Below are 17,522 nucleotides of genomic sequence, written 5' to 3'. Positions count from 1 at the left end.
TGAGGCGGTAATGAGTTTGTGTGAGAAGACAGGTTCAGGACAGTGTGTGTTAATGAATGTGTTCCCGGATGAGAGGAACTGAAGCGAGAGGAGATTTAAAAGAGTAAATGGTGTGCTGCTTGAGCAGACTGTCCTCTGAGTGAGGAGAGAGAACAGGGGGTTAGTCTGGGCAACTGCATCACTCACCATAGTAACCAAGCCAACTCAAAGCCAGATCACTCAGTTTAGACCAATAAAGAAATATGTTGTGGCTTGTCAATGTAGCATTGTATCGGAATTAAAAAATATATAAAAAAAATCATACAAAAGGCATTTGAGGAAAGCCCCAAAAATTGTCAAACACTCCAGTCACCCAAGTCATAGACTGTTCTCTCTGCTACCCTACCGCACAGCAAACAGTACCGGAGTGCCAAGTCTAGGACCAAAAGGCTCCTTAACAGCTTCTACCCCCAGGCCATAACACTGCTGAACAATTTATCAAATGCCGCCCGGACTATTTACATTGACCCCTCCCCTTTGTTTTTACACTGCTGCTACTCACGGTTTATTATCTATGCAGTCACTTTACAAATTGCCTCAACTAAACTGTACCCCCGCACATTGACTTGTGTTCCGGTACCCCCTGTATATAGCCTCGTTATGTAATTTTGTAATGTAAGTAAGCGGTTCACGGTAAGGTCTACACCTGTTGTATTCTGCGCATGTGACAAATTGTTTTGATACCATAATAACTCTGCATTAATTTGGTAACAGTGTGTGTATATTCACAGCCTCAAGGATGCAGTGTGACCTAGCAGTTAAAGCCTCTGTTGTAAATTACAGTACCTCATGAGACAGAATAGGAGTTTGTTTCATGTCCTAGCTGTTTAGGGATGCAACTGCTAAGTGTAAGTCTGGCTGTGAGGTTCATCTGTATGTCTGCCATGACCATTAACCAGTGATGTCCCAGCTCCTGTGCCCCTAGCTGCCTCATGATGGCATTGACGCCTGGTGGTAATCAGCCCACTCAGCCTGCTGTTGCTCTCTCCTCCAGTGGCTTGTTTCAGGAACATCTGGTGGTTTACATGCAGCACGCACCACCTGGCAGGCTCCTCGGTGCAACACACCCTGCTCTTAGCTCGCACATACAGCTTGGTTGGCTTGTGCAGACAATACAGTCTACTACACAGATCTGAAGGCTCTGCCTGCAGTAACTAACAGTGTTGTTGTGGATGCAGACTCTAGTTTCTGTAGTGCGTTTTGGGACTGTGTAAGAGAATAAATTCAGGTGTAAAAAGCATTTGTGATATTTGAAGAAACAACAGTTGCGTGAAGCAATTTAAGTCAATTTAATAATAAAAGCAACAGGGCATGAACAACGTTCCATTTTATATATTTTGTTTTATCAAATAACATTTAGAAAACTATTGTGCAAAACATATTCATGTTAGTCTTCTTCAAAGGCTCTGCACCAGTGGATAGTCATAGTCCTCTTAAATGAGGAAATATAACAAGTATGCATAACAGCAAGTGGTAAGCCTTTATACTGTATGTACATTTTTACATAGACCTGGATTGAGGTCCCCTGACTTGATGATAAGCAATGTGGCAGATTTGACAGATCTGACAACACAAACTATATATAAAATCATATAAAATGTGATGTAACAGACTACTTACTATGTTGTCAATTCATTTGGCAAATTCTCAGAAAGAGCACTCCCACATTCTTGCCAGATATCTTACAGTAAAAATAGACCAACTAAAAACTGACGCACCAAACTTGTTTTGAACTGTTAACTTGTCAATGCATACATGCAGTTCAATAAATGTATATAAACTTCACCAAATAAATACATTGTCATAAATCTGAACTTACTATACTTTCCAAAGGGAGAGTTTACCAAAAACACAAAATGGCTTTAATGTTTCCTAACCTTCAGCGAAGAAAACAAATCCTAAGTGTGTATCGAGGTCTTTCCTGGTCAAGACAACTTACAGTAAAAGGTAAGGAAACATGTAACTTTGCAATTTGAGCGAACTATCCCTTTGAAAGCAGAATATTCATGACCTATATCTTCAACATATGAAATTAATGTCTTTTGAAATAGAGAAAAATACAGACAAGCAAAGGCCATGGAAGTAAATACCATGTGCTGACACTTAACAGTAGTTAATGGCATCATTGTGCATTTTTGTCACACACTTCATTTGTTTTCTTTTTTCCTTTGTAAATTCTCAATTACATTTTTTTTTTTTTACAGCGTATATTCCAGTATGTCCAATGCTGGCAGCACTCAAGTGTTTCTATAATGTAATGTCAATTCTACTTCTAGTGTTTCTCTATCTCAGAGACATACAGCAGATGGTCCTCCGGGGACATCCCATGGCTCTTGCTGAGGTGGAGCTTGATGGCATGCTTACTGGCAAACTTACGGATACACAGCTGGCACCGGTACACAGTCGCACTGCCCTCCTCCAGTGACTGGGAGGATGGTGGAGAAGAGAGGAGGAAGGGGTCCGGTTGGGGAAGTTTATCAGACCCACCTTTCAAGGAGTCCCTCAGGGTCTGTTTGAGGGAGAGCTTGGCCAGGTCCTTCAGTCTGAAGCCCAGGTGGGCCTCCAGGTGGCAAATGTAGGCAGTGGGGGTCCGGATCTGTGAAGCACACTCGCTGCAGAAGAACACTGGGTGGCCCGAGTCCAGGTTCTTGAGGAACTTGGTCCGGCCAGTCCTCCTCAGCTGGTACTTGACATTGGCCAGCCAGTGGCTGATGGTGGTCATGGAAAGGCCAGTGAAACGGGACACGTGCATCCTCTCCTGGGGGCTCAGGTCAGACATGATGTACTTCCCCTCGGACGTCTGCCTGAGGCTGGAGGAGAACTGGGCCTGCAGGAGGATCAGGTGCTGGGGGTTCCAGTTAGACTGACGCCCCTTCCTTTTATTGGCCATGGACCCCTCAGCATCCTCTGCGGTGGTGGAGCCCCCCATGTCTGTGACCCGCTCCGTGATCCTGGTCCGTGAGGGGGGCATGGAGATGTGGTGTGCTGATTGTGTCAGGTTCCTCAACATGTCGGAGATGTCCGACAGGGCATTTTCATGGTGAGGGCTGCTGGATGTGAAGGGAGAGACCACGGTCATTTTAGCAGGGGTCACCATTGAGGAAGGGGAGATGGAGGAGGCTGTTGAGGAAGGAGTCAGAGGAGCAGAGCCAATAGAGCCACCTCGATCACTCTTCCCTTTGGTCAGGTCCATGGGCTGGTCATCACTGGACTGACAGACACTACTACGAGCCACGGGCACTGGGTGTTTTTTGTTGTGCGTGGGGGGAGCGGCCACGGCAGCCCTCTCGGCCATACTCTGGCTCAGCCTGGACAGCAGACTGAGAGGGTCCTGGCTGGGCAGGGTGGGCTTGGCTGCTTTCCCCAGGTGGATATTCATCACAGACTGAAGGGCACTTAAAGGGTTAACAAAGGGCTGCTCCAGAGGGGCGTGGCCTGTTATGAAGGCTGTGCTGCAGCTCAAAGCAGAGAAAGGTGATTGGACCATTTCTCTCATGCGCTCTCTCTCGGACGGTGAGACCCTGTCGCTATGGCTATCTCTGTCGCTGCTAGCCAGGGTCACAGACCTCCACTCTCGGGGTGAGTCTGCTCCAGTGGATTCCCACCCCTCACTGCTACAGGGTGAGAGGTTCACCTCTTTCTTGGGGGACACCTCGCTCTTTACCCTCCTCTCCACTTTTGCCACTTTCTCCGTCACCTTCTTCACCAGCTCCTCCATGGCCTGGAAGTTGTTGAGGTGGGGTAGGGCAGAGCTCTGACTATCGGGTGGGGAGATCAGGGACTGGGACTTGCTGAGGGAGGAAAGCCCCCCCTCCCCTCCAGTGAACAGGTACTTGACAGGGGAGCTCTTCTCAGGGCTACCTTGGGGCATTTTCAGGGAGTTGGGGAACTGATAGGCAGCGTGGATACTGGGGTATCCCCCCCAGCTGGGGTTACCACTCTGGGCTTTGTTGATCGCTGATGTCACGGTGTTCTCCAGGGACTTGAGGATGTTGAAGCCGCCCTTGGGGCTCTCTTTCAGGTCCTCCTCAGTCAGATAGTTATACTTGGTGGAGATGTCAAACTTCTCCACCTCATCATCATCGTCCCCGTTCAACACCTGCTTGTCATGGCTGACCATGTCCTGGGTAAACTCTTCCTCCATCTCCTCTTTCTTAATGTCTTTGAGAGGAGGGGAGATAGCCGGAGGTGATACGGCAGAGGGTGGAGGAGGGGAGAATGTAGAAGGAGCTAATGGGATAGATTGAACCTGCTCCTCATTGGGGGGCGTGGCCTGTACAGGGCTGGGTGACATGGCCTCTGGGCCTGGCCTACCTCTCTTACTAGGGGGGTTGCCGTTGGTGACCCGGAGGAAGTGACCCGTCACCATCATGTGGGCAGTCAGCTCCTGCAGTGTATTGTGGGAACTCCCGCACTCCATGCACTTGAGGATCTGGGACTTGCGAGATTCGAACTGCCATGCATAGCTGGCGCCGTTCTGGTGGCCAAAGCGGTTGTTGGGAGTGATGTATGGGTTGGAAGCCTTGTTGGATGGGATGTTGTGGTCACTACCTAGGAAGGCTTTGGGTTTGGGGGTCACCTCTCTTGAGCGTGGGGAGCCAGGGAGGTCCAGGCTCCCAGAGAGTGGGCCTCTCTTCCTTGAGATCATTTTGGCTGCCACAGTGGCCATGGGTTCCTTCAGAGGCACTTTCTGGTAGTGTTTGGTCTTGATCATGTGAACGCTCAGGTCCTGCAGGGACTCGAAGGAGTGGCCACAGTACATGCACTTCAGCACCTTCGCGGCATCCTCCTTGCCCTCCATCTCCAGCAGGGAGCGCTTGCGAGGCTTGGACCAGCGCCCCTTGGCCCCATTGGCTCCCCTATCGTGGTTGTCATCGCGGTAGTGACCCGTATCATTCATGTGCACAGTGAGGTCCACCAGGGTGTCGTAAGCAGCGCTACAACCCTTGCAGCGAAACTTGCTGGCCCCGGTGAAGATGTTGCCGTACAGTCTGGGGTTCTGCCTGTGGAGCTGCACTGTGCTGAAGATACTGGGCTCTGAGGGAGGAGGGTTGTGGAGGCTCTGAGAGGCCTGCTGCTGCAGGGATTTAGCCACTGCGGACTGGTGCCAGTCATAACTACTGCTGCTGCAGCTACTGCTAGTGCTGCTAGTCCGCGGTGGCTTCTCCACGGGTGTCGGTGTCTGTGTCAGGGTTGAGTTGAAGTTCAGGGGTGACCAATAGGAGTTTGTCAGGAAGCTGGAGTAGATTGCCTTCATCTGTTCCAGGGTGTCCTGCGCCAAGGGAGTGTCCAGGCCCGAGGGGGTCCCTATCCTCACCCCAGCGCCGTTCAGAGGCTCTTTGACAGGCCCCTCAGATTTGACCGAGGCGGTCTCAAAGTCTGACAGGGGGTCGCTGGCCTCGCTCACGTGTGATTCACTGTCCATCTCCTGAGCAGAGAGCTCAGCCCCAGCAATGGAGTCCTGGTCACCCAGTGGCTCTTTGGTGAGAAGGTCATTTTCTGAGCTCTCTCCCTCCTCTGGAAAGTCCACATCCTCTCCTTCCACCTCCTCCTTCATCTCCTCTGGAGAGTAGGCTGGAGGGAAAACAGAAAAGAGAGCGAATTATATTAAGGCCAGTGAACACAGTGTGTTAGTAGAACTACTGTAGAGAAAGTTTATCTTCTACGGGTGCCTGAGGTCTCGCAGGAATAAATGAGCCATCTGTGAGGGATCCGAGTTAAAGCCAAGTTGAGAAATGACAGTCATCCCATTTCACCTCATCAACCGTTAAGGTGTTATTTTCCTCCAAAGGCAAGCCAGTGTTTATATACTACCCCAGCCACATGTATAACTTACTGATGCTCCTCTCCCCTGTACTTTGTTTATGGCGGGGAAAAAACTAATCTTGGCAAAAACATAATGTGCAATTTTATTTCTCAGGGCGCAACAGATTGAAATGAAAGCTGAATCTGAAATGAATGAAGCCCAATCGCGCCGTGGCATTCTCCTCTGGGGTAATAAATGAGTTGGATCAACCTCCATCTGTCAGTTAATATGTCTGTCGCCTCTGTCTCCTTACATGCACATGCCATCCACATTAACAAGGACGTTTCACTCATTACTAAAAAAGGGAAGCCGGATTTATGACGATAAGGCTATATGGTTACACTATTTTTAGGGTCCACAATAAACCATTTAAAAGCATTTATGAATTGTGTTCACTATTTGTTCATAATTACTCTCACATTAAGAAACTAATTACTAATCATTAGTAAAGCATTTTTGCAGTCCCTAAAGTGAGTGCCATTTATGGTTAATAAATGTTTTGAATGACCACTGTAATTTCTCACAAAAAAAATGGGCATGCCATTGGTAGACATTCCTGTCATTCCTACATACACACGTGTGAATAACTATCTTACTAACATTTACAAATGTGGGAGTAATGATTATTAAATGGTGTGTACACTGTTTGTAAATGCCTTATAAATGTTTTATTATGGACCCTTAAAATAAAGTGGGTCCAATCTAGATTGAAGTCAGTCACAACAGATTATCAAGAGTGATGTGGATTATGAGTATTGCAGACAGGGCAGGAATGGTTTTTGTAGCAGTCTCCCTGTATGTCCCTAACAGGTGCTGGTGTTAGGCAAACACAGTATCAGGACATCAGAGACATTTCCTCAGAGAGAAAGAGAGGGAGGGAGAAAGACGGAGGGAGGAAAAGTGTGAGGTTGAGGAGGAGACAGCGGCAACACATAAGCGACCAGTCACTTTGCATGTGTGTGCCTTCAGCTCACCTTAGACAGGTGACATGTTAGTGTGTGTGATGGGTGCCTGGCCCTGACAGATCACAGGGGACACAGACACCGACCCCTCCCTCAGTGCCCTCCTCCCGTCCTCAGAGATGGTCCCCTGTAGTGACAGACTGTCCCCCACCCGGGTCCCCACACACCATCACAGCTAAGTGGCACAAATGTCTTAGTGAAGGCCGCGTCACCAGCCTCCTCCCTCTGCCCCTTCCCTTTCTGTCCACTTCATTCTGGACTCAACTCCCCCACCCCAAAAAACTAAATCTCCAAAACAATGAGCAAAGATACTTGGAACATCTTGTATACTTATGACAGATATAGATGCAGATGAGCATACTGGCTCTGCACACACTGATCCACCATCCAACCCACCACCAGCACACCCCACCCATCCAACAGCGCACCCACCCATCCATCCACCAGCCCAACCAACCACCATCCCAACCATCCATCCATCCACACAACCATCCATCCATCCATCCAACCACCAGCCCAACCATCCATCCAACCACCAGCCCAACCATCCATCCAACCACCAGCCAATCCATCAGCCCAACCACCAGCCCAACCATCCATCCAACCACCAGCCCAACCATCCATCCAACCACCAGCCCAAACATCCATCCATCACCCCAACCAGTCCACCAATCACCAGCACACCCACCCAGCCAACTACCCCACCCATCCAACAGCGCACCCACCCACCCATCCAACCCAACCAACCCCCCACCCACCAGCCCAACCAAACACCAGCCCAACCATCCATCCATCCAACCACCAAACCAACCCAACCACCAGCCCAAGCATCCAACCAACCACCAGCCCAAGCATCCAACCAACCACCAGCCCAACCAACCACCCAACCCAACCACCAGCCCAACCATCCAACCAACCACCAGCCCAACCAACCACCAGCCCAGCCCAACCATCCATCCAACCACCAGCCCAACCAACCACCAGCCCAAACATCCAACCAACCACCAGGGCCAGGCACCCATCTCACACACACACACACTCCATCCATCCAGTATCAGAACATCAGAGACATTTCCTCAGAGAGAAAGAGAGGGAGGGAGAAAGACGTAGGGAAGAAGAGTGTGAGGTTGCATGTGTGTGCCTTCAGCTCACCTTAGACAGGTGACTTGTTAGTGTGTGTGTGTGTGTGTGTGTGTGCGTGTGAGATGGGTGCCTGGCCCTGACAAATCACAGGGGACACAGACCACTCTCTCAGTGCCCCCTCCCATCCTCATTCATCCATCCATCCATCCATCCATCCATCCAACCACCAGCCCATCTATCCATCCATCCATCCATCCATCCAACCAACCAACCAACAGCCCATCTATCCATCCAACCAACAGCCCATCTATCCATCCATCCAACCAACCAACAGCCCATCTATCCATCCATCCCTCCAACCATCAGCCCACCCAACCATCCATCCAACCAACCACCAGCCCACCCACCCTCCAGCCCATCTATCCATCCAACCAACCAACAGCCCATCTATCCATCCAACCAACCACCAGCCCATCTATCCATCCAACCAACCACCAGCCCATCTATCCATCCATCCCTCCAACCAACCAACAGCCCATCTATCCATCCAACCAACAGCCCATCTATCCATCCATCCAACCAACCAACAGCCCATCTATCCATCCATCCAACCACCAGCCCATCTATCCATCCATCCAACCAACCAACAGCCCATCTATCCATCCATCCAACCACCAGCCCATCTATCCATCCATCCAACCACCAGCCCATCTATCTATCCATCCCTTCAACCATCAGCCCACCCAACCAACCAACCAGCCCACCCATCCAACCAACCACCAGCCCATCTATCCATCCATCCAACCACCAGCCCATCTATCCATCCATCCCTCCAACCATCAGCCCACCCAACCATCCAACCAACCACCAGCCCACCCACCCAACCCACCCACCCAACCAACCACCAGCCCATCTATCCATCCAACCAACCACCAGCCCATCTATCCATCCAACCAACCAACAGCCCATCTATCCATCCAACCAACCAACAGCCCATCTATCCATCCAACCAACCAACAGCCCATCTATGCATCCATCCATCCCTCCAACCAACCAACAGCCCATCTATCCATCCAACCAACCAACAGCCCATCTATCCATCCAACCAACCGCCCATCTATGCATCCATCCCTCCAACCATCAGCCCACCCAACCACTAGCCCACCCACCCACCCACCCAACCAGCCCATCTATCCATCCAACCAACCACCAGCCCATCTATCCATCCAACCAACCACCAGCCCATCTATCCATCCATCCAACCACCAGCCCATCTATCTATCCATCCAACCACCAGCCCATCTATCCATCCCTCCAACCATCAGCCCACCCAACCAACCAACCAGCCCACCCATCCAACCAACCACCAGCCCATCTATCCATCCATCCATCCAACCACCAGCCCATCTATCCATCCAACCAACCACCAGCCCATCTATCCATCCAACCAACCACCAGCCCATATATCCATCCATCCATCCCTCCAACCAACCAACCAGCCCACCCACACAACTGCCCATCCAACCAACCACCAGCCCACCCACCCAACCAACCAACCAGCCCACCCACACAACTGCCCATCCAACCAACCACCAGCCCATCTATCCATCCAACCAACCACCAGCCCATCTATCCATCCAACCAACCACCAGCCCATCTATCCATCAAACCAACCACCAGCCCATCTATCCATCCATCCCTCCAACCAACCAACCAGCCCACCCACAACTGCCCATCCAACCAACCACCAGCCCACCCACCCAACCAACCAACCAGCCCACCCACACAACTGCCCATCCAACCAACCACCAGCCCATCTATCCACCCAACCAACCACCAGCCCACCCACCCACCAACCAAACCACCCAACCACCAGCCCACCCAACCAACCACTTCAAATCCCACATCCCCTACACACAAAAACATCCCGTTTAAACAAAAAAGTAATTGCTGGAATAACTCCCATTTCCAGTGCTAACAGCCAATCTCAGGGCGGGAAGCGGGTGGTGCTGGTCTGATGTGGGCCCTGGGGGTGGTGGGTGTCAGCAGGCAGGCAGCCCCACTGAGAGGGCCAGTCTAATGGGGACCTGACAGGTGTGGCCTAGTCTCCCATCCTGCCCGTAGATTTGGTTTGTCACTGGGTATCCATTAACTGCCAGTCTCTGCTGATCGCCTGCGACAGCTCTGATCAAAAGATGTCACCAGGCGCTGTGTGCCTGGCAGGGCCTGGCACAGCGCTCGTAAAGAGAGCCAAACAGGCTGTAAATAAAATTACATGATCACTTCCTTGGCCTCCCATGTCCTGGACACAATTATGATAATGTGAAAGGAGGAGGTAAATCGCTCACCGCTCGGCAGGCAAACCGGCAGGGAAGATATCTCGGCCGTTGTTTTTTCCCTCTCCTCTTCCGGATGGTGTTTGTGCGAGTGTCTCATTTGAAGGAGGAAATACAGTCAGGATGAGGTAGCTATGTAAAATGTTTGTATCCAGAGCAGCTGGTCACAGATGTCAGGTTTAATCACGGAGGTTATGACTCTGGCATTAGCAGGCAGGTTGAACGAGTCCTTAAGTCGCTCTTATAGTCTTGACCTATCATGAACATATCTCACATATTTCTTCAAATCTCTGTTCTATCTTTATATGACCACTTTTGGTGAAAGTGAGCCAGTCATCTAGCCATTCTTTCTTACTGTTGCATAAAAATAAAAAAGGGATCAGAATTTCAAGGTCCTTACATTTAAAAAAAAATAAATAGCTTTTCTGGCTATTTAAATACAGACACATACAACTTACTGTAGGTTACTGTTCATTAGTGTGAAGTCTAGACAGCCAGAGAACGCAAGACTAAAAGGTGGCCAAAAGGGTCTCGCAAAAACAAAACAAAAATGGCCGACCAGCAGTCAACGGTCCCAGGCAATTTAAAATGCCAAACAGCCATTACATCTGAGCACTATCTGTTAATTTGATCCCCAATGACTGATCATCCATCACTGTGGGTGACAACCACCATCCAATTATTCTCCCTGGCTTGACTGACAACAGAGGTGATTTATCACGCTAATAAAATATGATGGGTTTTGTGGGTTCATTCTGAGAAACAGAATGGATTATTAAGAAATAAGAATACACCTGGATGGATAATTAAGATAGCTACACTCTCATGGGCTCTTAAAAGGTTATTTGTGGTGGGGTAGGGTTCTACATGGAAGCTTTGTCATCTGAGGAACCCTTTATGGTTCTAGCTAACACCTGTTTTTTCTAAGAGTGTAAAGTATCTGGGTGGTGTATTTGCTAATAGTGGTTGTGTGGGCTTTATCATGATTAAATCTGCCAAACGCTGCACTTTGGACTTAGTGTGGGAGGCAGTTTCACGTCTCAGTCACGCTTCACACAGAAATAGCAAGACCAGAACACAGAAATAGCAAGACCAGAAGACAGACAGACACACACACACACAGGAATCTTTCACATGTAGAGAAACACATCCTGCACGAACACAAACTCAACCCTACAAATATAGTCTGTCGTTGGTTGCAACACACACACATATAGGCGATGAGAAAAGACAGTGACATCTTTGGCATGCTCACGGCATTCCTGTGGAGTATCAATTTCATAAACATTAGGGCCGCAGACGCGGAAGGATAGATCATTTGATAGAAATGCTGCAGAAACATGGGATAAAAAGGTACAGCAAAAGTAAAAGAAACAAAACCAGGCCCTCTCTGACGGTAGATGGTATAATCAAAGCAGAGGATGTCTCAAAGTAAGAGGCACACCCTAGTTCATCATCAGTAATCATATAGTCACAGTCTGGAAAGATTGTCGAGAGAAGGAAGCAAGACACGATTTAGTCTACAACCAGATGTTTTGATGTTGAAAGAAAACAAAACATGCAAACTGAAGTTATCAATTTGTAAGAATCAACCTTTAAGAATGGTATGGGTGTTGGAGGATCTCTGTTGCCCCTCAGTCCCCTGCTCCCTCCACAACTAACCTCCTCAGTCATCCTACACAGCTGGGGAAACAGTAGAGCTGGGGGCCAAATCACACACACAACACCGGGGTAAACAGGATGTGTAATCAAGACACTACTACCCAAGTCTGCACTACAACCACTTCATGACATACTGTAACAGCTTACAGCTAGCTACAGGAGCTGAGCAGAGAGCAGCTGAAATGTGGGAGAGAAGGGAGAAGGAGGAGTATTATATTCATTGGTGGTCCAACCACCGCCTAGCCTAAAGCTGCAGACCATCATCTAGCACCGCAGCAAAATGTGGGTCATGAATATTCATAGGAAAGGGATGCCATCACTAAATGCTCTCGTTCTGCAACTGTACCACATAACAATAACAGCTCCATAGCAAGGAGGCTAGGGTTGTCCAGTTATAATTGGCTAATGCTAGCTCGAGTTAGGAGTGGCTATTTAAACAAATCCAAACTGTAGATTAATCTATTCTGGCCCATATACTGCTTTCAGGGTAACTGGAAAAAGAGGTAGGTGTGAAAAAAATATATATATTTAAAAGGAAAAATCTTTCGAGGATCCTGAGGTGGTAAGGAACAACACTCTACAGTAGAGTTATGATCATAGCTAGATCACAGGGAGGGTACTGAGAGCGCAGAGAGTTAAACGAGGCCTCACTACACGGCGGAGTAGTTTCTTATTCCTGATGTGTTCTTTAACTGGGACCTCTCACCTTTAATGCAACACAGCCCCTCGGCAGGGGGGGGCTTACTGACAGGAAGATGCCTTAAAACACTTAGAACCTCCAGGCAGGAAATCACTTCTGCCTCAATCACACAACCACAAGCCACTGACTTCCACTAGCTCGTTTCCCAGCAGTCGACTGAGTAGAGGCTTTAAAAGAGGGGAATACTTTCATACAACAGCCTTGTATGGTTCTGTTAAACTGTCCTGAGATTACTGGGAAAAGGAGGAGAGTATTATACTCATTGAAATGTCTTTATTCCATTAGCATTTGTCATGCTAGGCTAACCACTCCTTGCTCTAGCAGTGGTGCTCCCCTCGTGGTCTCTGTTGCTAGGAAGGAGGAAGCAGGATGAGGTGAAATGACACTCACTGTCAGAACAAATAGGCTACAGTTGTCATAAGTCATACCCTCAAGAGAAAGATTTACTAATATGTAGGAATGGGAATTACCAGGGACCGCATGATACGATACTATCACGATACCTAGGTGCGATACGATATGTATTGCGATTCTCATGATTCTATATGTATTGCGATTCAATACTGCAATCTTATTGTGATCTGATGTTCCAAACATATTGCTCATTATATGGCTGCTGCAAAGAGACAAGAGAGAGCATGAGAACATTTGTTTTGATCAGTCATAGAAATAAAAGTGCTAAAAACAGCTTGGCTCACCATTTAAAAAGAAGATGGAGAATAAACTCCAGTGTTTTTCATCCTATAGTTTTGGCACATGTACAGCAGACTAGCGCTAGCTACCACTGCCTCGCAATTATTGTCATTTTACAAATCGATACTTGGGAGTCAAAGTATCTATATAATATCGTCCAAAATAATTTGCCGATATCTAACTATAGATTTTTTCCCCCATCACTACTAATATGTGCCTGCGCCTGGTCGCTCAGAAAGAGATGCTCACGACAGTCTATTGTAACTGTACATCTCTGTTCCTATTTTTTTGCCCCTAATGAACGAGGTAATACACTTTGTCCGCTGATTGTAGTGCAGGATGTGTACTCTGGGAGATGGGAAAATCAGAGATATCCCTCTCGCTCCAGGCAAGCCTTAGGGCTGTACCATGTCAAAGCAGGGGAAGAGAGAGAGAGACAGAGGCTGAGCAGGCATATATATTAAACTGTACTGTACTCCCAGAATGCTGCATTGTTGTTTTATGACTGTACCTCCAACAGGCAGCTGTATATACAAACCTTTAGGACCTGAGCTATATTGGTTTCAAACGGGTACAGTTCAAAGACATTTCGATCTTCCACACACAAAAAGATTTGAAGGGAGAGAGAGACCGTTTCAGATGTTATGTTCTCGCCCTATCAAAGTGTTTAGAACTAGACCCAGTCACAATAACTGATGGATAAATGGAAACAAACAAATGAACACTACCTAAACAGCTTACACAGGTGCAGAATAAAGTGGCAATGGGTTCACAAGTTCAAACATCAGAGTGGAAGAATTCTATGTTACGGGAAAGCTGTGCTTTCAGATCTACCCCAAACCTATCGTCCAAGACCAAGCACTATCACATAGGGTCACATATTATCCCGTACTTGTACAGTTTTCTACCCATATCACCCAGTAATTCCTCTCAGCTCTACATCAATCTTATATCCTTCAAGATCTACCATGTATGATAGGATGATATATTATCCACTCCAGTACACTTGTCTTACAGTTGCTCTACCCACATAACGCCTACTTCCTTGTATTTGTTCTCATCTCTCTTGTCCACCCCACTATAGCTAGCTCCATAGGTCATATGTTAACTGCTCTTTAGATTAATGTTCTGATGGTGTGACTCCAGCACAGGTCACCTGCCTCTGCCTTAGCCTGTACCTAAGCCTCTGCCAGGACATAGGGCCAACTTCACTCCCAACAAACAGCTGTTGCGATGATCGCCTAGCAACGAGGTGGTGATGGACGACCCTAAGATGGATGGCCACCATAAATCACACAACACCCGTGTGTGGGGGGGAGGGGAGAAGAGAGAGAAACTAAAGAAAGGACAAAAACAAAATAACCTTTTCTCTCTTTGTGGAAGAGAGTGGAAGCGGCAGTGGTGTTGGCCTTGCCTTGACCTCTCACTGAGCTCTTATTGGTGATAGTGGTGTAACTGCACGGAGTACGATGGGTCAGACGCCTGACGACCTCCTCAGGAAAGAGTCAAAGAAGGGTTTTGGTCTGACACCTAATGCGTTGTATTTCTAATCTACGCTACACTATCAACTGACCGATTATACATTAAAACGAACCATCACTATTTTTTTTCCGTCTAGGAAGAAAAGCTAATTTCACCCACAAAATGGTTTGCAAGCACATTGTTTGTTTATAAGACTGGGATCTACTCTTTCAAAGGGCAGAACCCTCCCGGCAAAGCAAAGCAACCTGGGTAGTGTAGTTGAAGGATAAACATCATATCATCCACTATAGCTGGGCCATCTGATTCGGCCCAACTGCTGTGGCACGGGTGTCTAGTTACACTCAGGCAGAGAGCATGGTCATCCATCACACAGTGAGTGTCTGTCTAAAGCTTTCCACCCTGCCTCTGCTCGTCCTGCTCTCCAGTTACAGCCCTACACGGCCAGCCTAAATAATATTCTCCATGATAAATGGCACTATAAGCCTGGGATCCATCATTAATCTGCTTTTTAAAGAAGCATCCCCAGTTAGGACCACAGGAGAGCAGAGCAGCTTGGGTTCATTTTGAGGCCAGCCTAGCATGAGTGATACCCGTCAGCCCGCTCATCAGGGAGTTAGGCTACAGATACACCGTCTCCCTCTCTCACGCACAGCCACAGATACACACACATACTCCCATTACACACCGCACACATTACACAAGGTGCAATTACACACAGATAACACACATATCCAAGAAACAGATATTGTTCACATTTGTACAAACATCCAGAGATCGTCTTGGAAAAACATTGTCACTCATCAAAACATAACTCATGTAACTCAATCCTCTGTCATCCAAAAACACGTCCTTGTCCTCCCCCATCCCCTCTCCGACAGTGCTTTGTACAGTCCCACACTGTTGTGAAAAACTTTTAAAAAGTGCTCTCTTTTGGCTCTTTCCTTCTTGCTCCTCCTTCTCACTACTCACCCTTCCCCTCTTTCTCCATTCCTTCCCTTCTTTCTCTCAGTCCTCTCTGTCTATTTCTCTCCTCTTTCATTATCTCCCTCTCTCTCTTTCACCCATTCCCTGTGTGTCTGCTAAAGCCAGTATGATAAATGACACACATCAGTGTGTCAGGAACGAAGGGTGGGCCAGTGATAAATGACTCTGTTGAAAAGGAAATCGGCTTTTTGGCATGGCCAGGCTATTCTCCTCCTGGATTCAGTTTCAGGACCCCAGAAGACCAGAGTAGGCTCAGTTTCCCGAAAGGAGCACACATCCCACTAGGCTCTGACGCGTTACCCCCGGGGAGGAGGGTTTGAGTGAGCGAAGCTGCTCCAATTGTCACCATAGCACAGCTGCATCTATAACAACAACAAACGGTGGGAGTTTTTTTTTAAGTACCCACGTAGGCCTACTCCAGTCCAGACAGAGGGCTCTTACATACAGATGAGGATGGCTGAAGTTTTTATTTCTGTGACAAGGTTGGCTTTTCTTTTCTGGAGCCCGGCCCTATGGTCTGACATATATCAAGTGGGGTTTAAAAGGGAGAGGAGCCCGTACCACCTCTCCTCCCTTTTTCACTGGCAGTTCAGGGTGGCATTGTTATCATTACACTGGGTGGATTTATGGAGTCAGGCCCTATGGCAAAAACAAAAAGGCATCTGTCAATACCAGTGGGAAGCACTCTGTCACCCACCCCTCCATGGCCTGGCAGACAGGCGTGGAGCGCTCATTAGGTATGCACTTATCAGACACATAGATCACAGACATGACTCAACCTCGCCGGAATCTAGCCACAGTAACGTTCATTAGCAATGGGCTGAGTGGTGTAAAAAACAAGACTTCCTCGAGACTCGGACCTGCACGGTCTAGCCCTATCTATTGTTTAGTGGAACAATTACGAGCCCATATGCCCCCTCATTCCCGTAATGACATATACAGAACACACACATAGAAACAACACCCAGTCACCCACAGAGAAAAACAATGTTTTGTTTTGGTGTGATTTCCAATCCAGACGCTATATAAACGTGTCTGTCTAAAATAGCTGTTGGTCTCTGTAATCCATGTCTCTAAGCAAGTTTGAAAATGAGCGCATGCGTTTTCAATTTCAATGTATATTTTAGTTATTTGTGTAATGTGCGCTAATGATAATCTACAGTATCTGAGCCCATTTCTGTCTAAGTATAAGAGATTCTGCAATGACGACAATGGTTGAGTGACAATGAGGATGGGGTGAGGAGGAGGAATGAGGGGGGGGGGGAGCGAGAGAAGAGGGCGAAAAGGGTTCAGAGAAACGATGGCCTATGACTGACCCTCCTCACTGCAGACTTTATGGCTGCCATTCCTTTCATTACCCCTGCCACCCAAACTGCACAAACTGAACACACGACTGATTGCTGCCACTCTGGCACAGCTGACCTGGAAGCCATAGGCCTAACCCTGCAGAAACAGGAGACCTCTAGCCGTAGAGCCCAGTCTAAACCAGAACCCCACCTCCTGTCGCTAGCTCTGCTCACACACGACTGGAGCACAGGCCGGATTTGAGCAGGGGCCTGGATTTCACTACGCTGGCCTGAGTAGGAGACTCGATACCTGGCTGGGACAGAGTAACTCTCACATCCATAGAAACACCCACACACACCAAATATAGCCACTAACTGTGAGGGGGCTAACCTAGGGGCCATCCTGTTAGGTTCCAGTCACTACACCGAGTACACTCACTACAATGATTTAAAAGCAAAAAGCATAGCCCCTGGGCCTATAGTCTAAGC

General features: G+C 48.1%; 1 protein-coding gene across 1 annotated transcript; it reads right to left on the bottom strand.

The window, feature by feature from the left end:
- Positions 1–1,311: 1,311 nt before the first annotated feature.
- Positions 1,312–5,604, bottom strand: LOC120066421 (teashirt homolog 3-like). Its single transcript, XM_039017784.1, has one exon. It carries the CDS (start codon positions 5,594–5,596, stop codon positions 2,312–2,314), a length of 3,285 nt encoding a protein of 1,094 aa, XP_038873712.1. The 5' UTR covers positions 5,597–5,604; the 3' UTR covers positions 1,312–2,311.
- Between the last annotated feature and the right edge of the window lie 11,918 nt (positions 5,605–17,522).

The sequence above is a fragment of the Salvelinus namaycush genome, chromosome 21 (genome assembly GCF_016432855.1).
Source record: "Salvelinus namaycush isolate Seneca chromosome 21, SaNama_1.0, whole genome shotgun sequence".
NCBI lineage: Eukaryota > Metazoa > Chordata > Actinopteri > Salmoniformes > Salmonidae > Salvelinus > Salvelinus namaycush.
This window is presented reverse-complemented; position numbering and strand designations above follow the sequence as displayed.

Excerpts from the sequence above, each read along its gene's own strand:
- LOC120066421 (XM_039017784.1), bottom strand. The coding sequence starts at position 5,596 with ATGAAGGAGGAGGTGGAAGGAGAGGATGTGGACTTTCCAGAGGAGGGA.